This window comes from Salminus brasiliensis, chromosome 13 (genome assembly GCF_030463535.1).
Source record: "Salminus brasiliensis chromosome 13, fSalBra1.hap2, whole genome shotgun sequence".
NCBI lineage: Eukaryota > Metazoa > Chordata > Actinopteri > Characiformes > Bryconidae > Salminus > Salminus brasiliensis.
This window is the reverse complement of record NC_132890.1, coordinates 21,203,537-21,229,666: the sequence shown is the minus strand read 5'-3', so window position 1 is coordinate 21,229,666 and position 26,130 is coordinate 21,203,537. Positions and strand designations below refer to the sequence as shown.

Genomic DNA, 26,130 nt, shown 5'->3' with positions numbered 1-26,130 from the left:
TTTTGGATGCGGAGCAGTATATCCTGTTTGCCATTATGCCTTGTGTGCTGATCTGTCTTTGTCTTTTTGGTTTTCCCTTTTTTAAACCCTATCTGGACTTGGTTGGCTTTTCAAATTGTCTTTTGACTCTTTCATTGCTTCTTCACTAATGCTCACTCTCGTTAGTCCCTTGTAAGCTGTCCACACGGCTGCTCGGTTTGCTCTATTGAATTGCCCCTGAATATACACACTGCTAAAAAAACTCCAGAAGCCTCGCCAGCTAAAGATGGTCAGGCTGGTAAAGCTGGTTTACCAGATTAGCCCTTGACTAGCATAGGGTATGTTTTAATCTGGATGGCCAGCTTTTTGACCATCTTAGACCATATGAAATGAGCTACTCGCAAACGCTGGTCTTGAGCTGGATTTTGATCTGAAAGAGTTAATTGTAGTGTTTAAGTGTATAAGTATAACCCCAATAAAGACAACGTCTTCAAAATAAAACACTCTTTAAAATAGTTTAAAATAGGTCCCTTAACGTCCAGTGAGAACAAAATCCAGGACTGGAGACTGGACTGACAGCCTTAATAGAAATATGTTTAATGTATATTTTTGTACATTTCTAACTCACTCCATGTATGATAGTAGCTTAATTTCACTTTACGTTTATGTAAAATATGGATTAAATACATATACATTTAAGTTAATTTTAGAAAACTTAACACAATTAAAGTCAAGCTTATGAAAGTACAATCATAAACTTAGCACAAAAAGGAAATTTCCTGTTTGTTAAATGAATAAATTGTTAAATTGCCAATATGTCTTCCAATCATCCAGTCCACCAAAGGAGTCAATGGCAGAATAAGCTGTTCGGCATTGGCAGAGAGGATTTGGCAAATTGTTCATGGGCACAACCCACATCCTCACATCTACTGCTCATCCCACAAATGCATGTTCTTGACAAATGTGGCACCATTTAACAGGGAAATTAACAGGCTTTCAGACTTGCCAAGAAGCACTGTTACAACAAAGAAATAATAAACACACGTTTCCTTACTTTATTGTGCTAAGTTTAGTTATTCCATTAGCAGTCTTAAAGTGTTTTTTATTTATGTCTTTCAGTGTTTATTATGCTACAGAGCACTAATGTCTACTTGTAGCCACACTACTGTTCAATCAATAGTGTGGCTACAAGTAAAATAAAATTAGCATACTTGAATGACCTTGTTTTTAGTGTGATCATTTATCATGCTTACATTCCAGCCAGTGATTTACATCGAGTCCTCTCTATGGTAAAACTAAAAGTGACTCCACAGCCCAAGGGCTCTTTAATTTGAGTAACCACTTAGCCTGTGGTTTGGTTTTTGGTTGTGGTTTTGAGTATTTCATTGCAGTAATTATAAAACATAATCAGTTACAAACACTAAATTTGAATGAAATGACAGACCGCACAGCCTGAAAATCACAGAGACAAAAATGTGCTGTCAACAATAGCTGGCATTATTTACTGTCTTCTGCTTTACCCGGACTGAAGACAGCACAGAACAGTATGCAGACACCAGTGACCTGATTGAACGAGTCTATTCAGTCCAACATGCTCAACAGAAGGCTCAACAGAAGTTTTATTTATCACATTCATATTTATACACAGTACAACCAGCAGTGAAATGTTCTAATAACTGTCTGATCAGATGAAAACAGGAAAGAATATGAGGTCAAATATATAAAATAAGCAGTACAGTAAATAATACAGTACTGTCCAGAGCCAGCGTGTGGATGTGTTCAGTTCCATTGAACATCATTAAGCACTAATTTACCAAACCAGGTGTTGGGTGATGACCATTTAAGGCGTGGACTTCACAAACCACTGAAGGTATTTAGTATTTGGCCCCAAGATATTAGCAGCAAATGCAATGATTGACTGCCTGGCCTCAGAGGTGTAGGCTGTAAGAGCAAGTTACCATTTGCTGTGTTGCTGAATGTGTCTATCTGTGTGTTCCTTCTCATGCTACCACATAGTTTCTCTGTCAGTGTTTGACAGAGAATTATTGATGAACTTTGAGCCCTGTCCCTTTATTGAAAGTGATCATAATAACTGAATTCAAGTATTTGACCGTTTTTTCCCCCCTCTCCCCTACAGTATAGGTACTGACCACTGCATACCAGAAAAACCCAAGACCTGTGTGGTGTTTTGGAGATGCCATCTAGCCATTACAATTTGACCCTTGTCAAAAAGGGCCAAATTAATTGAAAATTGGAAGAATTAAAAGCTGTTTTGTCAGGTTGTTGAAAACACGCCCCCTCCGTCTAAATATGGTTGTCTTATTCGGGGTGTTTTAGCTACCTGAGTTCAACCCAGTTGCAAGCATGAATTCATTACTTCATATCATATCATTTATAATTACTCTAAAAAGACAATTGATGAAAAGTACCAACAAAGACATTTTAGTAAATAATATCCAAAGATCAAAGACCAGAAACACACAGTAAACAACAAAAAACAGTTAAAGCAATATTTCGTACAGTCTTCTTCACCAGACCAACCTTCAAGCTTCAGATATTATGCCACAGCATGCAAAATATCATACTCCATGGCCTTGCTGTCCCACTTTTTCACAGTGCCTGCAATAACAAAGAATAAAATCAGCCTGTTTAATCATGATTATTACAAATACACTTTTACAAAGACTCTGATTTGCCCTTATTTAATATACCAAATGCTGCTCGTTGTTACTTTGTCGACACCATGTAACTAAACTCCCAGTCAGTGAATGTATCCGGCCACTGTGTGGATGTGTGTCGTGGCAGTCTAATGAAAAAACTGTATCTCTATAATGGTGACTTTACAAGAGAAGGCAAAATGTGCTCAACTCTGTGAAAAGTTAATGTAAAATAAGAGTTTATTAAGTAATATATTAATTTCTATTGGTCTGAGTCATTAACGGTGCACAGAGCGGCTACAGGGTTCAAGCCATGGAGAAAACTAAAAACATGAAGACAATGTACTCGAACTACCGTTCTCCAGGTAAATAAAGCCAAACGCTGAAAACAGTTCTTTAACAAATTGTCAGACAAGAAAAAACAAACCCTCCAAAGATTGAGGATAACACCTCTGCTTGCATTACACAGTAAAATGACTTTGGGCTAGATCCCAAATTGCTTCCTACTCCCTATATATATGTAGCTAGCTAGCTAACTTCTGAATTTGTGGTTCCTGCACAAAAGTAGTGCACTTTGTGTCCAGTACGGTATTATTTACACATTGTTAGCTACATTTTAGCAATTATAATAACACCTAGCTATATAATATTAGTGCACTTTGTCATGAGTGCAGAGCCATTTGGGACACAGCCAAGTTTCGCACACTCCGCAAAGTGATTGGTGCTAGCATTAGCTGCTAACGGAAACTTAGCTTCCGCTCACCACTTGCCTGCCTGCCTGTGCTCCATTCAAACGACCTAAACTGCACAACAAGCCCAGTTAGAGCTTCAGACATCCGACTGAGCTCCACTGCTAAAGTACAGTTTGCTACTCAGAGGCGAACATCAACGAGATAAGCTGGCGCTAGCATTAGCTAGCTGCTAATGGACGCTCTTAGCTTTAGCTTACCCTGTCACAGACAGCCAACACCACGGATACTGTTTTAATTTCAATAAAGTAACTTAATGGAAACCCAGCTGGAGTCTCAGAAGTAGTTGGACCCCATTGCTCGAGTACAATGTGCTAGCTGTATGCGAACAGTGACAGGGAAATGTGACGCTGGCATTAGCTGCAACTTTCCACTGCTTGACCAAACGTTAGTGAAACACGCAGGTCTGCAAGGTCAAACCAGCAGCAGACCCGCACTAACCGGCATAAATCTGTGACAGATTTGTTTTTTAAACTAAGAAATATCTTCATATTCTGCTATAAACTGACTAATGTAGACCTGGCTGCAAGAGAGTAAATTAAACATTAGCTAGATTAGCTAGCGCTAGCTACATCATAGCAAGCTAAAGGTGGCTAATCCTGTCAGCCACATGCTCCCTCATTGCTAGTTTACAGTCTCAAACAAATTAGCTATATTATTGACTTTTTAATATTAGATTTAGCTCACTTAATAGTAAGTAGTACAGTATGTTTTAAAAGGTTTTACATTTTAAATATAATTTTAATGGTACAATTCTGAAATTGAAATTGACATTTTTATTAAAATAAAAAATAAATATAAAAATATAGCTATATTAACCTCTTTAAATTAGAGACTACCTTTAACTCTCATAATTCTGTCAAAATATTTAAGACAAACACATTACTGGTAAATTATTAGCTAGATTGCACCACCCTAATTTAGAAACTACCCTAAATTGCCTTGAAACTAAACTGACACTACCCAAAACGACCCTGAAACTACCCTGAAACAATTTAAAACTACACAGAAACTACCTGAAACTACTCTAATTACCCTGAAACTACACAGAAACCACCCTAAATTACCTTAAAACTACACTGACGCTACCTGAAACAACCCTGAAACTATTTAAAAACTACACAGAAACTTACCTGAAACTACACAAAACTACCCTGAAACTAAACAAAACTACCCTGAAACTACCCTTATTGTCCTGAAACTACACAGAAATCACACAGGAACTACCTTAAATTACCCTGACACTACACAGAAACTACACAGAACTACCCTAAATTACCCTGAAACTACAGACACTACCCTGAAACTACCCTAAATTACCCTGAAACTACACTGACACTATGCAGAAACTACACTGAAACTACCTTGACACTACACAGAACTACCCGAAACTACCCTGAAACTACCATGAAATTATACTGAAACTACCCGAAACAACCCTGAAACTACACAGAAACTATCCTAAATTACATTGAAACTAAACTGACGCTACCCAAGACGACCCTGAAACTACCCTGAAACTGAAACTACACAGAAACTACACGGAAACCACACAGAAACCACCCTAAATTACCTTGAAAGTACACTGACACTACCCAAAACAACCCTGAAACTATTTACAAACTACACAGAACTACCCTGAAATTACACTGACACTACCCGAAACAACCCTGAAACTACACAGAAACTATCCTAAATTACCTCGAAACTAAACTGACGCTACCCAAGACGACCCTAAAACTACCCTGAAACTACCCTAATTATCCTGAAACTACACAGAAACCACACAGAAACCACCCTAAATTACCTTGAAACTACACTGACGCTACCCGAAACGACCCTAAAACTATTTAAAAACTACACAGAAACTTACCTGAAACTACACAGAACTACCCTGAAACTACCCAAAACGACCCTGAAACTATTTAAAAACTACACAGAACTACAATGAAACTACCCAAAACGACACTAAAACTATTTAGAAACTACACAGAAACTACATAGAACTACCCTGAAATTACACGGACACTACCCAAAACGACCCTGAAACTACCCTGAAATAATTTAAAACTACACAGAAACTACCTGAAACTACCCTAATTACCCTAAAACTATGCAGAAACTACACGGAAACCACACAGAAACCACCCTAAATTACCTTGAAACTACACTGACGCTACCCGAAACGACCCTGAAACTATTTAAAAACTACACAGAAACTTACCTGAAACTACAGAAAGCTACCCTGAAACTAAACAAAACTACCCTGAAACTACCCTAATTATCCTGAAACTACACGGAAATCACACAGGAACTACCTTAAATTACCCTGAAACTACCCTAAATTACACTGAAACTACACTGACACTATGCAGAAACTACCCTAAAACTACAGAGAAACCACATTGAAACTACCCTAATTTACCCTGAAACTACACTGACACTATGCAAAAACCACACTGGAACTACCCTAAACTAAACAAACTACTCGAAACTACACAGAAACTACCCTGAAACTACCCTAAACTACACTGACACTAAGAGAAACTACCCTGAACTTACACAGAAACTACCCTAAACTACACTGACACTACACAGAAACTACCCTGAAACTACACAGAAACTACCAGCCTTTAAAGTAGAATTAAAAACAGTGTAGTTTTAGACCATAGAAACAACGTCTTAACTTTGGCATGTTTCACTGACTGTCCTCACAAACAGTGTTTATTAGATTCTTAATCAAGATGTTTAAGATGTGGACATTTGAACTTGACTTCATAGCATAAAGTCACAGTATGTGTACTACTGTATTTTTTAGCTACTGATCAATTTGACACAAGAGACACAAGGCTTTCCTCAGAAGTGTGTGTGTGTGTGTGTGTGTGTGTGTAACATAGTTAAACACTTGACATTCTTCTCCACACAGTCTACAATATCATAATGGCGCTACACTATATGGACAAGAATATGTGGACAGCCCTCTTAATGATTGAGTTTAGGTGTTTTGATCACAGGTGTACATCATCAAGCACGGGGTTATGCAGTTTCCAAAACAAACAAATTAAAAAAAATAAGAAATAAATCATTGTTAAAAACAAAAACCATTAACAGTGGGACACCCAATTATTTAGGTACTTTAGTATTGATGTAAAGGTATTTATTTACTGGTTTGCTTCTTTTCTATTTATTTTACACATTTTATTAAATGTTCTTTTGCAGCATCCAGACGACAACAGCTGGATGAAGCCCCTGCCAAGTGGAGCTAGGTGAGTTCCATCCTTACAATCCACCCTAATCTCAAGTGGGTCAAATATAGGCCCCATATATAGTGTACAACCTAGATGGGCCCATGTGTAACCCCTCCTGGTCCCATCCATGACGTCCTCCACTCAAACAAATCTTGCTGATGTGCAGATTTATTTCACATTGGCCTCATGCATTCCAAAATCAATAACAACAACCAAGGATCTGCAGCACTTAAACATGATCATCAGCAGCTCAGAACAGGCTTAGGGTGAACTGTAAAAATCACTCTGGATGAGTTCATATGCTTTGCATTGCTGAGCGACAAGCTGCAGTGACTTCTTAACGCCACCAGATGTCGCTCTCCAGCAACAGTGAAAGCGCTGCAAGGCTTCGGTTAGATTAGGCAAACCTGCTTGCTAAAGGGTGAAACCCTTAACTTTTGGACAACCTAACCAAGAGGGACATGCATGGGGGGGTTAAAACTCGTCCAAGCGACTGCAGGCAGCTGAAAACCACACCACAGGACAGCACGGTGTTGGTCTTTCTGGTGAACAGCGTTTCAGTAACGCTGATATTTGGTTGAAATGGCAAAGCTAAAAAAATGTCTTTTTCAGGTTCAACCCAGTTACAACTTGATTTCTTACAATCTATTATTTAAAATTACTCTAAATTACTAGAATTGCTACTCTAATTGACAAAAAGTATCAATTTATCATTTATTCGTGTAGTCCTCTGGACCAGTACGTGGTCATGCTGTCCCTCTTTTTGGCAGACTTTTTTTTTTTTATCAAACTATGTTTAATCCTGGTTATTACAAATATGAACTCCCTGATTTATTCTATTAAATGACTGATCTATTTGCTAAGTGCTAGAGAGACCGTGTTTGGGTAAATGAGCTCAAACGCTCTGTCTGTCTGTCTGTCTCTCTCCCTGCAGTCGGTCCAGGAGGGGGCGCTGCCTCTGTGACCGCGGCTCTCCAGCGCCAGTAAGGAGGAGAAGCAGAGGATCCAGCTGTGGGCAGCAGTGCTGCTGTCTGAAAGAGAGGAACAGGAGCTGCTGCTGAAGGTAGAGTGCTCTTCAGCTCCTGTTTACAGTCTTTACAGTGGGTGTTAATCAGGCTGGAGGAAAGGTGGAGAGATCGTCATTTCAACCAGCGCAGAAGCGGAGCGTTAGCTGGGCAGGCTAATGGTAGCTCTTTCTGCTGTCTGATCATAACGAGGGGTTTGGGGGCTTATAAACATTCACACCATGGAAATGTTTTACACCAATGACTGTAGAAAACTGTATCTCAAACACACACACACACACACACACACACACACACACTTTTACTTTGCACACAATGATGTTGCTGAAGTGATCTGTGTTATCATGTTCTGTGCAGATCTCTCTCTCTCTCTCTCTCTCTCTCTCTCTCTCTCTCTCTCTCTCCCTCTCTCTCTCTCTCTCTCTCTCTCTCTCTCTCTCTGCTCCAGCATAACTTTGAGCACACCTGCAGTTTCACAGTGAAATTAGTCATTGCAGCATGCATGGTTAATACAGGACAGGTGCAGGACAGATGTTCCACATCTGCTTTAATTACGCTGGTTAAGACGTATGACCTGTTCAGCTCTTGACCAGCATTGTTATTTTTTACTTGTGTCTGATGGTTTAGCTGGTCTACCAAAAGGACCGACCAAACTAAGCTAGTCAACCAGTATGATGAGCATGTAAACAGCAGAACCAAGCAGCATGACCTGACTGGGATGACCTGCATGACCATGCTGGTTGACCATCTTGACCAAGCTGGAATAAACAGCATGGTCATCATGAAGAAGCTGGTATGAATAACACGACCATCATAAGCAAGGTAGATTAACAAACTGGGATGACCAGCATGACCAGTATTACCAAGGTGGTTGACCGTCATGGCTAATGTGACTGATCAGTATGACCGAGCTGGTCCACCAGTATGACAGTATGACCACACTGGTTCACCAGTATGATCAGCTTAACAAGTAGCTTGGTCAAGTTTGTCATGCCGATAGACCAGCCAGTCCATAAGACTCATAAGAAAACATACGCTATGCTGGTCAGTACAGATGCAGAGACAGATGTTCCAGATAGAGTTTTGTTTTATTTGTGTATGATGGTTTAACTGGTCTACCAGAAGGACCAACCTAACCAAGCTAGTCAACCAGCATGACCACCATGACCATGCTTGTATCACCAAGCTGACCAGCATGACCAGTATTACCAAGGGGGTCAAACAGCATGTCCTCGGTGGTATGATCATCATGACTAATGTGACTGACCAGTATGACCAAGCTGGTCAACTTGTATGACAACCAGCTTGGTCAAGTTTGTCATGCTGACAGACCCGCCAGTCCATCAGCCAGTCCATACGCTGCTGGCTACGCTAAGCAGCTGATTTACCAGAGCAGAGTATGTTTTCATCTGGATGACCAGCTTTTCAACCACCTTGACCATCGATGACCATCTTAGACTATGTGAAACAAGCTAGAATGCTGGTCTTGAGCTGGATTTGTCAGCAGGGTTATATGTGATTTATAAACACTGTCATAGGTTTTAGTGCAGACTTATGGAGGTAGTGTTTATCACAGTAGAATAAAATTGATAGAAAGTCTTATGTGACCGTGATGCTCTCCATCAATGTCCATCAGTCACAGATCAACCAAAGTCCAGCACTGTTAGGGGCCTCGGTAGAGATTTATCAATACCTAAGCGTTCATTTTCTTTTTATCCTCTAGAAAACAATGATGTCCTGTTGGGAGTCAGCTTCTCCTTCTCCTAAAGGCCTTGATATGTCCACGGAGATGTCTGAAGATGTTCCACAGGAGGAATACATCACTGTACTGATACAAGACGAGATTAAAGTTGAGGACGTGGAATTCAGCGAAAGCCCCAGTGCTCAAGAAACGTCTCCCAGCGCTCCTCAAATAGGAATGCAAAAGACTACTGGCAAGAGAAGGTCCTACCACTGCTCTGAGTGCAGCAAGAGTTTCACCCAGCTGAGTAATCTCCAAACGCACCAGCGCATCCACACGGGGGAGAGGCCGTACCTGTGCTCAGAGTGCGGGAAAGGCTTCACCACACAGAGTCACCTCCAAACACACCAGCGCATTCACACTGGAGAGAAACCCTATCAGTGCTCGGACTGCGGCAAGAGCTTCATTCAGCAAAGCAATCTCCAGGTCCACCAGCGTATCCACACGGGAGAGAAACCGTACGTCTGTTCGGAGTGTGGCAAGAGCTTCAAACAGTGCAGCAATCTCCAGCTACACTTGCACAGTCACAAGGCAGAGAAGTCATACCTCTGCTCGGCGTGTGGGAAGAGCTTTACTCTGCAGAGCAGTCTACAGAGACACCAGCGCACCCACACCGGCGAGGAACCCTACGACTGCTTGTACTGTGGGAAGGGTTTCAAACATCGGGGGAATCTCCAGCTGCACCAGCGCATCCACACGGGAGAGAAGCCGTATTTCTGCTCTGAGTGCGGGCGCAACTTCAGGCACCCCTATACTTTAAAGAAGCACAAGTGCGTTAAGACTGAGGAGGGCATTGTTGACGTTCATATTGCGTAGGTGTCATCTTCCAGAGCTGCGCTTTCCAAGTCACACACCCCTGGTTATACATTGTGAATAAGTAACATGGCTCTAGAGTAAGGAAACCTTAAATTTAGTGCTTTCCTGCTCTATCACACCACCTTCGTCTCAGGAAGGGCTTGCTGATTAGCGGCTCTCTTGGATCAGGTGTGTTGCTAGAAGGGCAGGGGTTGGGAGCCTCTACTCTAGAGCCGTGTTTCTTATTCACAATGTACAACCAGGGGTGTGTGACTATATATATATATATATATAATCTCCCAAATGCAGTCATTTTCAAGCCGTGATTGGCACATGAATGAACCTGTAGTAGACAGGGGTGGCGATCAAGGGAGAGAAGATGGCACACGTAACAACTTGTGCCTCAAAAAAACTCCAGATCTTCCTTATCTTGATAAATGGATGTAGTTCAGTACACTGTATGACTTACTTTAGGCTGAAAGCACCAAAAAATAAACTTCTGTACAGAGCTGAACGGAGTTCCGGGTTTTGCTTAAATGCTCTAAGTGCTGTTCTAGTAAATCTTTCATTCAATCTTTTTCATTTATCTGAAGATTTTTAGTGTTTTTATGGAGCTGAAATCTTTAGTCATCAAAAGATTTTGAGTGTATTTATGGAGCTGAAATCTTCAGTCATCAAAAGATTTTGAGTGTATTTATGGAGCTGAAATCTTCAGTCATCAAAAGATTTTGAGTGTATTTATGGAGCTGAAATCTTCAGTCATCAAAAGATTTTGAGTGTATTTATGGAGCTTTCGTATATGAAGATTTTGGGTGTATTTATGGAGCTGTGCTTGTTGACAGTGCAGGTTAGCATCATTAGCCTTGCATCTCCTATCATTGAATACAAAAAAAAAGCACACATCGGGTACCAAACATGTCTTGGCTGATCGACTGCATATGTGGTCAGTGATCAGTCATGTTTACCTGATTGATTGACTGATTTATTTATTTATTACCAATCTGTTCCTTTAATGCTGTGTTCCATGTGCCTCGGAAGTTGGATGTCGGAGCTGGGAATGACGTGACACCCCAGTTGACCACACTCAGTTAAACATCCCGGGAATTGTACACTGTTTCAGAACATTTCCAAAATACTTTGGAGTTTATCACAACTGGTTTGACAATCCTTTACTGGAGTTTTATGCCAATCTGTCCAGAATATGTCCCACTTTATGTCCCAGGTTAGCGCTGTTATGGGATACTAGTTCATAAAAAGGCATTATGCAGTATTTTGCGCATCCAACCCTCATGGAAACGTGTCCAAAGTATGGAAGTTGGACAGTACTGTGTGTATGACTGATTTCACAAATAGAAAATCACATTATGGTGTGCAGTGCGACCATCTAGGATTGTAAACTCAGGGTTGGTGAGATTCTCCAGACTCTTTCCGAGTTGGAAATCTGACTTGTGGGGGCACTCCAGTTGAAATTTCCTACTTGGAACTCGGAAAATCCGACATCCCAGTTCTATTGGAACACAGCATATGCGTCTTTATTTGTTTGCAACACAAAAGATGGAATACACTGGATTACGTTGATACTGTATGTGAGGGTTACATTAAAGTACAGCACAAAGTGTGTGTCCCATCAACATTCGGACCAATCAAAGGTCACAGTGAACGCTGCATGTTCAATACAGTTCTGTTGCAATGAAAAGTATACAGCTGTGGTATGAATTAGGTATGAACACAGTCTACAGTGTACGGGTATGACGTCCAGTCTGGTATTACTGGATACATTGACTGTAGGCCAGAATGTGATCTACCTCAAAGTAGCACTATAGCTCAAACTGGTCAGGCTGGTTGGCCAGTGTAGGGTGTTTTGGTTTGGTTCACCTGCTCTATCAGCATGACCAACCTGACCTAGCTAGTCAACCGTAGTGTCAAGCTGGTTAACCTCCCCGACCCCCCTGAGCTAACTGACCGGCCTGACCGTGCTAGTCAACAAGCATGACCAAGTTGGTTGACCTCCATGACCAGCATGACCCCCTTGACCACACAAGTCAACTACTGCGACAAAATAAAACCGCTATGCTGGTCAAAAGCAGCAAGACCACCTTGACCCTCAAAGACCAACATGACCAACTTGGCCATGCACGTCAACTAGCATGACTAAGCTGGGTGATCAGCATGGCCCACACCGGTCCACCGGTCTGTCAAACAGTATAACCAGCTTGATGACCAGCTTGCTCATGTTGACCAGGACCAGCTTATCTATCAAACGCTTTGCTGGTTAGAAAGCTAAACCATCTTAGACCATCTAAAACCGTCATGTTGTTGTAAAGACGAGACCCTCCTCTCTCTCTCTCTCTCTCTCTCTCTCTCTCTCTATATATATATATACAACATCTCGCCCGTGTGTGATCACGTGGTCTGTCTGTCTCTCTCCCTGCAGTCGGTCCAGGAGGGGGCGCTGCCTCTGTGACCGCGGCTCTCCAGCGCCAGTAAGGAGGAGAAGCAGAGGATCCAGCTGTGGGCAGCAGTGCTGCTGTCTGAAAGAGAGGAACAGGAGCTGCTGCTGAAGGTAGAGTGCTCCTCAGCTCCTGTTTACAGTCTTTACAGTGGGTGTTAATCAGGCTGGAGGAAAGGTGGAGAGATGTTCGCCCTTTAAACCGGAAAGCAGCGCAGGAGCGGGTCGTTAGCTGAGCAGGCTAACGGTAGCCCTTTCTGCTGGGCTCCAGTGTGATTGGATCGGGCGGGGGGGGTTCATGGTTTATTAACATGCTTTACACCATGGATCTCCTCAAAACACACACTGTAGAGCTTCACATGCACACCTGCAGTTTCCTCAGCATGCATGATAGAAACAGAGAAGTTTAAGAATAGTTAGCATAGCTTAATATAGGCCTTTTTAATCTTGCCTGTAGTCTTTTTAAATCCACATGCAGTAACACTCTCAAAAAGGCCTGGGCGATATGGCAGAAGAAATATATCACGATTATATTTATAGATATTTTTCTCAATGTTTATCACGATACATGTGATGTAACCACAGACTGAATAGCTCGCTACATCAGTAGTGACAGATTCTTAAAAAAAAATCAATCACCCTCTATGTAATGAAACCTGCAGCTGATCAGTGTTTATTAAGCATTAGCAATATCCTCCATATGCTTAGAAAAGCCATATTGTGTAACACCATAACAAAATTGATCACGATACGATAAAATATCGCCATATTGCCCAGCTCTACTCTGAGATCCTCAGGATGGATGTGTCCTATTCAGAGCAGAAGTGGTAGCAGATAGATCAGGACTCTTGGTGCCAAACCGTCTCAGACCGTCTGCATTTCGTAATGTGGGACACTGAAAAGTCAGTGTTAAAAGACCTAGATCACATTCATTCCTAATGAAGTCTGCTCCAGTACTTCAGTACTTGTACCACGTACAGTGTTAGCGCTGTTAACAAACCCAGGCTTGTAGGTGTAGATGTTGCATATTAAAATAGACACATCATATCATAACCACACCTCAGCTCGTACTTCAGTGTCTATTTTCTATCAATTGAATATTTATATACATTGTATATATTATTCCTTTTTTATATCTAAATATAATATATAAATCTATAGTTTGTTTAATTCTTTGGGTTTATTAATATTTTCAAACTTTTTAAATGTTTTTATTAGTGGTATCAATCAGTTTAAAACGTTTAATCACGTTAATCAAAACACTTCTCTGTGATTAATTCTGATTAATCTGATTAATTAATGTGGGGTATGCAAAAAAAAAACAGTTTTAATGGAGAAAATGCTTCAACTTTTTAAACTATTTTGTACTTTATATTATACTTTAATTGTACAAAAATAGGGGGAAAAACATTAACTTTAATTGTGCTACCTGTATGATATTGTGCTACCTAAGTATGCTTAGACTTTAAACTTACTACTGCACACAATTTTACATAAACTAAAACACATCTAATAAGTATTACAACTGTATTACTATTATACAGTACTATTATGTGTAAACTCAAATCCACATGAATACACATTTGTTTACATTAAGCCAGTCAATCCAGCTTCCAATCCAGACTTTTGTTTTCATCAGATCAGTTAATGTAAGTAACTAGTCCAGAGTTGAAGACCTCAGTCAGACTTGATGCAGAGTAGTCACTACAGCCAACCTGAAGCCACACTTAAGAGCAGAGAGAATGGTAACTTGCTGTGTCTGCCTTTACCACTAATGCCTGGCATCTAGAGCACTATACAGTTTACAAGTGCAGGCATTGGGGACGGTAGCCTGGGGGGAATGGCTTCACACTGATGGTGAGTAAAGGGGGAAAGACAAGCCCAGTATGGTGCCAGGAGCCAAGGGGAATATTGTGTTTTACTCAAGTAGTTAGTATTGCACACACAAACCCCACTGTATATTACTGACCCCACACAGCTGACTCAGCTACTGGACCTGTAGAGAAACATCCAATATGAGATAAATGATTAAATCAAACGTTAGTGCAGATTATTTTTTGTGTGCTGTTTTTAAGCTCACATGGGTCAATCACTGCCCCTCAGAAAACAATCAACAAATATCGAAACACTCAGTGAAGTTATATGTGACACATATCCAGGTATTTGTACAACAGACTAACTTTATTTGCGTAAAAACGTTTGGGATTATGATGACTTTATGTGACATTCCAAGTGAATTACTGTAGTATTTTCAAAAAATGAAAGTACACTGTGTAAGGTCACAGAAGCAAGCATTTGATAATGTATATTTTTTATAATATTTTACATGAGTACATTTACTTGTATACTTACAACATACTTACAATGCAAATCCCAGTATGTTTTAAATACAATCAGGTAAAATTAGATTTCATTATGGTTTTGATGTATTTCGTCACTCATATAAAAGCCTTGAATCTTTGTTTTTGTCATTTTTTAATTTTTTGGGGCATCATGTGAATCATGTGAACGATGGACCAATAGAAATGCTCCATCTATTATTCCGTCTCGTGAATTTGCTGTTTTGGATATGTGAGGTTTTTGTTTGACAGCAACGATTTATTTCATTAAGACCCTAATAGTCGTCTAAGGTTTGCTTACGTCTTGTTTATTGTTTTGTCTACTCTATGTCTACTCAGTTAGCGTTCCACCATTGTTCCTAGTCCTTGTTTTTCTACCTCCTCTGCCTTTAGTGTATCTCCCCGCTTCTCTGCCTCGTGTTTAGTTCCCCTCCTGTCCGAAGTCTTTTGTTTTGCCCCAGCCAGTTCGAAGCTCGGCTTCACTTTTTTTTTCTACTTTGGCCGAAGCTCAACTTGTGGTTTTCTGTTTACCTTATTATCCTTGCCCCCTCCTGAGTGGTGCTCAGTGATTTTCCTTTTCCTTTCCCGTCCTGTCCATGTTTAAGCCCCTCGGTCTCAAGCCCAGTATTCTCCCAGTCCTTGGTTTGTTATTTTGCAGTCCTGTTTGGTTTGGTTCATCTTTCTGTCTTGTAGTTTGCCGCACAATCGTGTTATCCTGCCTTGGTTATACTCCCTGTTTTGTGTTTACACTGCCCTCTTTAATAAAGTCTTGCATTGTTCCATCCCTACAAGTGTTTTCAGTTCCCTGCTACGCCTAGCCAGCATGACACCATGGTACATTTTCCAAATTTGACAATTCTCTGACAATTTGCAACCCTAGAGACTGCAGACTGGAACCAGGTCAGCCTTTGTTTAATAAAACACTGTTTTATTAAACAAGAACTCAAGGTTAAGATCAACTAGTTCACATTTTTGTCTGAATTGGGAAAATCTATACAACTGTCTGGCATTCGGAGCTGCGATATAGCTCTGTTGTGAATAAGATTTGAAAAAAGTCTAAATTTCATGCACAGTGAAGACAGACCGCCTGGGTTTACTGAAAACATTAACTGTAGACAGAAATGTTTCCAGCAAATGAGGTCACCAAGGGCACCAAGCTGATTATTAAACTTATTAATCTCCTTATTAAACTTACAACCCAGTCCATTATTTCAATTCAATATGTTGAATTCAGTTAATAAACACAACTCTTTCTCTCAACCGATTCATAAAGAATTCTCTTGTGAGCTGGCTTTCTAACAAACAAATAACAAAAACATGATAGCTGGCTATAGTCACCATAATTTGCCTCAAATTCATGTCATGGATGGGGATCCTCACTCTGTAACTACTTAAAGTGACTCTATAGATGATGTACTTGGGAAAAACAGGCTTATGTTTATCTCTGTTAGTTCTTAGCCTACATCCTGTCATAGCTTTAGTTGTCTTTTAGCAGTTGAGGCAGTGCTGTATTGGAGCAGCAGCAGGGCCTATGGCATGCCTCATATATTGTGAAAAAAATGGAGACCCCCATTTGTTTGGGAGAGTTGAAGCCTTCCTAAAATTAGCCTTGTGATGCTCCTAAACATTGTTAACAGTTTATAAAGAACCTTGATAAAGAACATTTTCAAAAGAAATAGAAAAAGGTTCTGGGGGATCTAATGCTCTGCAAGTTCGAATCCTGAGCCATGCCGCTTTGCCATCAGCGGCCGGAGTCTGAGGGAGCACAATGGATGCTCTCTCCAAGTGGGTAGATGGCGCTCTTCTCCCTCAACACCCACATATTTTTTTCAAAAATGGTTCTTTTGGAAGCCAAAAGTGGTTCTACTATACAGTCGCTCAAGGAACCCTTCATAGCATCTTTATTATTAAGAATAATCCCTAGTACAGGCTGGATCAGGTTGAAGTGTTTCCAGTGTTTTCCAACATGCAGAAAGCAGTAGAGCTGATGTAGAGCTGAACCCAGTGAGGGAAGGTGAAGCACCAGGTTTGCTAATGTCAGCAACAGTCAAATCAGGAGCATCTAGGTCATCAAACTGTGGATATGTACAGCTGCTCACTGTCTCAGTATTGTATTATTAGTAGTAGTAGTAGTAGTATTCCTCATTAAATTACTGAAAGGGTTTGGTTTTCCAGTATCTTTGTTAACAATCTTGTCAACAATTGTTGTATCAAATGGAATAAGCATTCATTTTTTATTTTCTCCTCCAGAAAACAATGACATCCTGTTCTGAGTCTTCTGCTCCTCTTCCTACACGGCTTGAAATGCCCACGGAGACGTCTGTGGATGTTCCACAGGAGGAGTACATTACTGTGCTGATACAAGACGAGATAAAAGTTGAGGACGTGGAGTTCATCGAAAGCTCCAGCGCTCAGCAAACATCTACTAGTACTCCTCAAAAGCTGACAGAGAAAAATCCAGGTAAGGAGAGATCCTACCACTGCTCCGAGTGTGGAAAGAGCTTCTCCCAGCTGAGTAATCTCCAAACACACCAGCGCATCCACACGGGGGAGAGGCCGTACCTGTGCTCAGAGTGCGGGAAAGGCTTCACCACACAGAGTCACCTCCAAGCACACCAGCGCATTCACACTGGAGAGAAACCCTATCAGTGCTCGGAGTGCGGCAAGAGCTTCAATCAGCACCGAAGCTTCAAGGTGCACCAGCGCATCCACACCGGAGAGAAACCCTACGACTGCTCCGTGTGTGGACGGAGTTTCCGCGAGCGAGGAACTCTCATTAAACACGAGCGCGTCCACACCGGAGAGAAACCGTACATCTGCTCTGTGTGTGGGATGAGCTTCAACCAGCAGAGTACCTTCCAGGTGCACCAGCGCATCCACACCGGAGAGAAGCCGTTCGATTGCGCTGTGTGCGGTCGCAGTTTCCGAGAGCGAGGAACTCTCAGGAAACACGAGCGTGTTCACACCGGAGAGAGGCCGTATTTCTGCTCAGAGTGCGGGAAGAACTTCTCTCTCCAGAGCAGTCTCCAAAGACACCAGCGCGTTCACACCGGAGAGAAGCCGTACTTCTGCTCCTACTGCGGGAAGAGCTTTAAACAGTACAGTAATCTCCAGCTACACCTTCACAGTCACACAGGAGACAAACCGTTTTGCTGCTCAGACTGTGGAAAGAGTTTTACTCTACAGAGCAGTCTTCAGAGACACCAGCGCAGTCACACAGGTGAGGAACCCTACGACTGATCCATCACAGTGGGGGGAAACTCGACTTGAAAACGTTGCATTCAAAAAGCCTAAGGCCTCTTGGATGCAGCTGCAGTCCTGCAAGACGCAGCACCAGGTTCGGCTTGGCCGGAAGCACCTCCAACTTGGGCAGGTGTTGGAGCTACCTGTGTTGGCTATATACACTTAAATATGGAAAATAGAAGTACCAAACTGTCAGTGGGGTGGTACTTATCATATCATGGTACATTGTCTTGAAAACAGGTGTTATTGAAGGGTTCTCAAAGAACCATCTAAATGGTTTAAGAGTTTGTTTATGTCTCTTAGACATTCAAATAGAATACATTGTGACCACAAAAACATGTATTACACATAGTAAACAACCCGTACTTCAATACAATATAGAACCCTTTTTGCCTCAAGTGTAGTGACCATGTTACTGTTGAAAAAGCATTTATATAATTTTATAATTTTTCATCACCATAATAAAATTAGCACAGTAACAACAAAATATCACCATATTGCCAACTTCTAGTGTTTCTAGTGTTTCTTCAGCAAGGGATTATAATTGTGCTATATTCCTTTGCTGTTGCCTCGTCAGTCATGTAGATGTGTAGACATGCCCGTTTGTCTACTACCAAACTTTGAGCACCATGTTGTACTTTCAAAGGATACAAATACTGTATATTTTATGTACCTTGGTGATCCGTAATATACCTGTACAATACTTTTACCTGCTCCTAATCACCTTCTAAAGGTTCGGTTCCAGCACCAGTCTACCAGCGTCAGGGAAAATTTAACCATTATTAAACCAATAATATTATAGCACATATTTACACCCATTGCTGAGATAATACACCAGGTTCCTAGTACAAGATTTGCATAGCCTTTCTCCTCTTTCTGTACTAAAGGTAAAGGTGCACGTATTTGTCACTGTACTATGTACAGCGAAATGTGTCCTCCACATTTAACCCATCTGTGGTAGTGAACACACACACACACACACACACACACACACACACCCAGAGTTGTGGGCAGTCAACTCCAGCACCCAGGGAGCAGAGAGGGTAAAGGGCCTTGCTCAAGGGCCCAACAGTGGCAGTGGCCACTGCCCCATACTACCGCTATTTCATCCCCATGTGAGTGCCGTTGGGGTTGCAGGACTGGGGTACTCCACTATAGTCGACTGCATCCATTAGATCCCTGACTATGTTAGCTAGCTAGTTATTTACCCATCCATGATAAACTAACAGATTATTCCTTAAAAATAATAATGAAAAGGTCAAGACCCAGCAATGTTTTTAGTTTACTAGTTTGCTTGCAAACACTTTAACCTGTGCAAAGCCTGGAGCTTGTTCTGCTGGGCCACAGATGGCTTATTGTGGTTCTGTAGATTGGTATCTGGTCACATGTGTTACTGCAGCAAAATGTCAATTTTTTAACTGACACATATTACCATAGTACTTCTGCAAAATATGAATTAATGGGAACTTGTCTATTAGATTCATTACAATAAAAAAGGTTCGAGGACTCTAATGCGCTACCACTATGGCCCGGGGGGAAGAGGGGTGGGGGTTGCGAGTTTGATTCCTGAGTCATGTTGCTTTGCCATCAGTGTCCGAAGTCTGAGAAAGCACAACTGGCCATGCTCTCTCCCCTCATCACCCTTACAGCGATGTTGGCCGGCCAAAGAGACAGTGGCTGGCTTCTCATATATGAGAGGAGATGTGTTAAACCCATGTGTTAAAATATATTGACACATATTTCCTTAGTACTTCTGCAAAATAAGAATTTATGGGTACTGTCCATTAGCTTCATTGTGTCTGTCATGAAATAAGCCATGGTCCAATATAATTAGAGGATTGTAATCTGGTGACAAGCAACGTTTAGTTTACAGACCGTTTTAAAATATGAGCCGTATTTTAAAATTGCTATGATGTTAAAAGTTTGATGTGAGGTTGTGTTGGCCTGTTCTCTAGACTAGCACTTGCATGACAAACAGCTCTACTTCTATTAGCACTTTGTGTTAGCACTAGTCTAACTAGCAGGCTAACGAACTATTACGCCACAGGGAAGATAACAGTCCAGTCAGTGATGTTCCACTGACACATATTTGTAAGATCTCAGATCTGAGTAAGTAAACAAGATGTAAGATCTCCGATCTGAGCAAGTGGATGTGTGGTGTGAGCTGATGAGCTGCGAGCGCTAGCTATACTCCAGTTGCCACACCACTGCTGGTTCTAGCCTAACTAGCAGGCTAACAGCTTTGTACGCTGCAGATCAAGTTAAGGTGAAGTTAAATGGGCTAGACAGTGAGTTAAATCTATTGATTGGTGCTCAAATGATGGAAAGATGACTTGAGATCAGTTTCCCAAAGCATTTTAGTGTTAAGATCATTTTAATTTGAAGCTTGAGTGCTCAGTGTGACGCTCGCTCGTCTTTGCACTGGATGCTTTTGGTGATGCATTGAGCTGTTGGCCTACTAGCCAAGCTAGGAGTGGCCTAGTTAGCACTGTTTAGCATTCAGAAGTAGTTAGATTGGTGGTTTTAACATGAACATTTGAGTGATTAGTTACAGATCTTGCTTGTTTATTTTCTGGTCGGTCATGTTTCATAATATGGTGTTGATGGATTCAGGAGAAACGGCACCAGAAAGATGTGAATGCATGGTGGAAACAATATTTAAAGAGAACAAAGAGTGAAACGGCAGACTTTAATAAATGAATAAGTAAAAACTGTTCTGTCATGTCTGTTGTGTCATTTCACTCGTAAAACGTGGTCCACAACAGTATTTTTGCTTGTTAAAGACTTGGTTAGTAGTGTATGTGCTCCTTGATGCCTGTAAGACACCAAAGATGAATAAACTGTTTTCCCATAAAAATGAAATTATACTCTCTCTAGTTTCTTCCTTTTAAGTCAAAACTGATGATTATACCCCTGCCAGGGGGATGGGCCAGCTCAAGCTCATCCAGCAGGTTAAGATGGTTGCCAAATTTAGCTTAGAGTGTTTTCGTTTAACTACCAGCATACTAGGCAAGTCAACCAGTATGACCAAGCTGGTTCACCGGCCTGAACACGCTGGTCCACCAGTAAGACCAGCATGACCAAACTAGTCAACCAATGTGCATGATCAGCTTGACCATGGTATGTGTTTGTCTGCATGATCAGCTTTTCAACCACCTTGACCATCAAAGATCAGCTTAGACCTTGTAAAATCAGCCACCTTTAGCTGGATTGTTCAGCAAGGATTAACTACTCAGTTATATTTTAATTATATATAATTCAGTAGCACCTAAAAAATATTCATATTTCATTGGGTCCATTGAGTTTATAATCAATAGCTGTCATGATTCAGTAGTGTTCTTTCTCCAGGAGAGTTAGGAAGAGATGTTAACAAGAACCACTCACAAACCAGAGCTGGTTCCAGACCAAAGTCAGTGTTGTATAGGCCTCTGAGGTCTCCCCCTTCAATAAACATTGTAATATAATGTAATATAATGCAAAAACGGAGCAAAGGGGGGTCTTTATTATTAATTCCTCATTTATAATCCTACATTTATAATAACATGCATTATTGTACCTACAGTACCTCTTTGTATGCATGCCCACTAGGTGGTACTGTTTCATGTGTGAAACCTCTGTGTTGCGGAGCTCAAGTGTGCTTCACCTGTTTAATAAAAACGCAGCTGAATTCAGCTTAATTTCTATCTGCATGTAAGCATCCACAGCTAAGTATCTGATACCATCCACAGAATCATCTCAGGTATATATCATGCAATGTCTGTGCATCATTTGTGTGTGTGTGTGCGTGTGTGCATGTGCATGTGATATTGATTATTTTAAGGCAATGCAAATACTCCACAAAAATGATGATCTGTCAGTCTGAGTTGAATTTGAGTTGAACCTGCAGATTCCTAGCGAGGGCATCTGTTCCAGTCCTGCTCTTAACAGCCCATCAAAATATTAAATAGCGCCTTGGATATCAAAGGGAATCATGGTTCTATCATTGGCTTGTAGTTTCTTAACCAAAAATATCCAATAATGATGTGAAACCTATTGAGACCTAAAACCCATGTAGGTCTCTGTTTCAGTCCCCATATAAATTTTTATCTCAGGGAAAAAGTAAAATGGGGAAACATCCAAAGAAAACATGGAAGATGGGGCCTTTTTTAGCAGTAGAGTGTTAGCAGGTTTTCAGTTAGGGAATTTCAGTGCTTATCCACCACAGTTACTGCAAGCTGACCTCTTTCGCTATTTGCCTTTCGTCAGAGCGACAAGTCTGAGTCCCGGAACATTCCTGACCTCCCTGCAAGCTGTCAGTCAGCGTGGAAGTGTGAGAAGGCCCACAGTTTATACAGCGTGGAGACGGGAGTAAGAGTGAGAGGGTCACAGGGCAAGCGTCAGAGTGGACACGCTGTAGTACGGGGGGTTGAAAGAAGAGTGGGCTTCGTCTCAACTGTTTAATCTCCCCTGCCATATTAATGAAGTGATCCTCACTGATGTTGCTGCCTTTACTTGATCTGTAATAAAGGTCTGGCAGTGTCAGAAACTCTCATTCTGAACAAGAAACACATGTATAGGAATATAAGATCCAACATCACTCATTTTCTATCCTTTCTCTGATTGACTAAAACAACAAGAAGCTCTTCTCAATGCAAACTGAGCTCTGAATGAGCTGAGAAAAAACACAGCGCATCCAACAACAAGGAAAGCCTTGTCTATCTTTTATACAGTAAAAACATGCTAGCTCACAGAAAGCGCTAATGGATTCTACACATTGATCTAATGTACTGTGTGCAGTGTGAACATACACCACCTGGAGGCAGATTTACACCAGAAAACAGGTCATCAACAAGTACAGTTACAGTACACACTTACAAATGTCACCTTTTTAAATGCAATCACCCAAGAAATGCTGGGTGGCTGAAGTTAGATTTCTATGAGGCTAATTCAGCTAATAAATAAGCTTTCATTACTTGAAATACCAGCGTATACAACCTCTACATGGTTTGAGAAGAATGTGTGGTGATTTAGGCCTCATGTTAGAACAGTGATAACTGGTATACTGCTTAAGGTTTAATATCCTGTTAAACTGCAGCTGTGCTAAATGCTTGTAAGACTACATAGCTATTGATGTACACCAGTCACTGAGATATTAGGAGTGGGCTATCTAGAGCAACAAAACCACAGCTGATTGACTGGGGAGTTTCTCGGGGTCCCTGTGGCATAAATTATTCACACCAAACAGGATGCAAAGGATAACAGATACTGGCAATTACACTGCAAATATGACAGCAGAACTGGTTTACACAAGGGTCAGGACTACACATAGATATTCTGCTCTCATGATACTCTTTTTTTTATCCTGTTCCTTTGGTGAATAACACACTGGAACATTTTAACACTGTCTACTAAAACAACTTTAAAATCAGGAAATTAGCTTTAAATGTTACAGCATTTATCTTTTAGGAAGGCGAAATACTTAAAATGCCAGATGATTTAAAATAATTATGCAATTTCAATTATTTATACTGTCCCAAATGTTGCACCAAAGCTTCAATTACTGATATATAGGCAATGCATGTATAGACAAATATATAGTCCTATAAAAAAGATTAGTGTAGCACCACCTCATTGTATCACAATACCTACATTTAGAGTGTTATTAATATTCACTGTAATGACAGACTGTATATCCACCTCAGTGTATATCACAATACCTACATTTAGAGTGTTATTAATATTCACCCTAATGAGAGAGTGTAGCTCCACCTCAGTGTATATCACAATACCTACATTTAGAGTGTTATTAATATTCACCCTAATGAGAGACTGTAGCTTCACCTCAGTGTATATCACAATACCTACATTTAGAGTTATTAATACTCACCCTAATGAGAGACTGTAGCTCCACCTCAATGTATATCACAATACCTACATTTAGAGTGTTATTAATATTCACCCTAATGAGAGACTGTATATCCACCTCAGTGTATATCACAATACCTACATTTAGAGTGTTATTAATATTCACTGTAATGAGAGACTGTAGCTCCACCTCAGTGTATATCACAATACCTACATTTAGAGTGTTATTAATATATATTCACCCTAATGAGAGACTGTAGCTCCACCTCAGTGTATATCACAATACCTACATTTAGAGTGTTATTAATATATATGCACCCTAATGAGAGACTGAGAGACTGTAGCTCCACCTCAGTGTATATCACAATACCTACATTTAGAGTTATTAATACTCACCCTAATGAGAGACTGTATATCCACCTCAGTGTATATCACAATACCTACATTTAGAGTGTTATTAATATTCACCCTAATGAGAGACTGTAGCTTCACCTCAGTGTATATCACAATACCTACATTTAGAGTTATTAATACTCACCCTAATGAGAGACTGTATATCCACCTCAGTGTATATCACAATACCTACATTTAGAGTGTTATTAATATTCACCCTAATGAGAGACTGTAGCTCCACCTCAGTGTATATCACAATACCTACATTTAGAGTGTTATTAATATTCACCCTAATGAGAGACTGTAGCTCCTCCTCAGTGTATATCACAATACCTACATTTAGAGTGTTATTAATATTCACCCTAATGAGAGACTGTAGCTCCACCTCAGTGTATATCACAATACCTACATTTAGAGTGTTATTAATATTCACTGTAATGAGAGACTGTAGCTCCACCTCAGTGTATATCACAATACCTACATTTAGAGTGTTATTAATATTCACCCTAATGAGAGACTGTAGCTCCACCTCAGTGTATATCACAATACCTACATTTAGAGTGTTATTAATATTCACCCTAATGAGAGACTGTAGCTCCACCTCAGTGTATATCCCAATACCTACATTTAGAGTGTTATTAATATTCACCCTAATGAGAGACTGTAGCTCCACCTCAGTGTATATCACAATACCTACATTTAGAGTGTTATTAATATTCACCCTAATGAGAGACTGTAGCTCCACCTCAGTGTATATCACAATACCTACATTTAGAGTGTTATTAATATTCACCCTAATGAGAGACTGTAGCTTCACCTCAGTGTATATCACAATACCTACATTTAGAGTTATTAATACTCACCCTAATGAGAGACTGTATATCCACCTCAGTGTATATCACAATACCTACATTTAGAGTGTTATTAATATTTACCCTAATGAGAGACTGTAGCTCCACCTCAGTGTATATCACAATACCTACATTTAGAGTGTTATTAATATTCACCCTAATGAGAGACTGTAGCTCCACCTCAGTGTATATCACAATACCTACATTTAGAGTGTTATTAATATTCACCCTAATGAGAGACTGTAGCTCCACCTCAGTGTATATCACAATACCTACATTTAGAGTGTTATTAATACTCACCCTAATGAGAGACTGTGGCTCCACCTCAGTGTATATCACAATACCTACATTTAGAGTGTTATTAATATTCACCCTAATGAAAGACTGTAGCTCCACCTCAGTGTACATCACAATACCTACATTTAGAGTGTTATTAATATTCATCCTAATGAGAGACTGTAGCTTCACCTCAGTGTATATCACAATACCTACATTTAGAGTGGTATTAATATTCACTGTAATGAGAGACTGTAGCTCCACCTCAGTGTATATCACAATACCTACATTTAGAGTGTTATTAATATATATTCACCCTAATGAGAGACTGTAGCTCCACCTCAGTGTATATCACAATACCTACATTTAGAGTGTTATCAATATTCACCCTAATGAGAGACTGTAGCTCCACCTCAGTGTATATCACAATACCTACATTTAGAGTGTTATTAATATATATTCACCCTAATGAGAGACTGTAGCTCCACCTCAGTGTATATCACAATACCTACATTTAGAGTGTTATTAATATTCCCCCTAA

At 40.5% G+C, this 26,130-nt stretch overlaps 1 protein-coding gene across 1 annotated transcript; it reads left to right on the top strand.

The window, feature by feature from the left end:
- The first annotated feature begins 7,623 nt into the window (after positions 1-7,623).
- On the top strand, positions 7,624-21,087 carry LOC140574661 (uncharacterized). Its single transcript, XM_072694540.1, has 4 exons — positions 7,624-7,696; positions 9,382-10,169; positions 11,548-11,563; positions 17,449-21,087. The coding sequence occupies exons 2-4, from the start codon at positions 9,388-9,390 to the stop codon at positions 18,220-18,222; spliced, it is 1,572 nt and encodes a 523-aa protein (XP_072550641.1). The 5' UTR covers positions 7,624-7,696; positions 9,382-9,387; the 3' UTR covers positions 18,223-21,087.
- Positions 21,088-26,130: the final 5,043 nt, after the last annotated feature.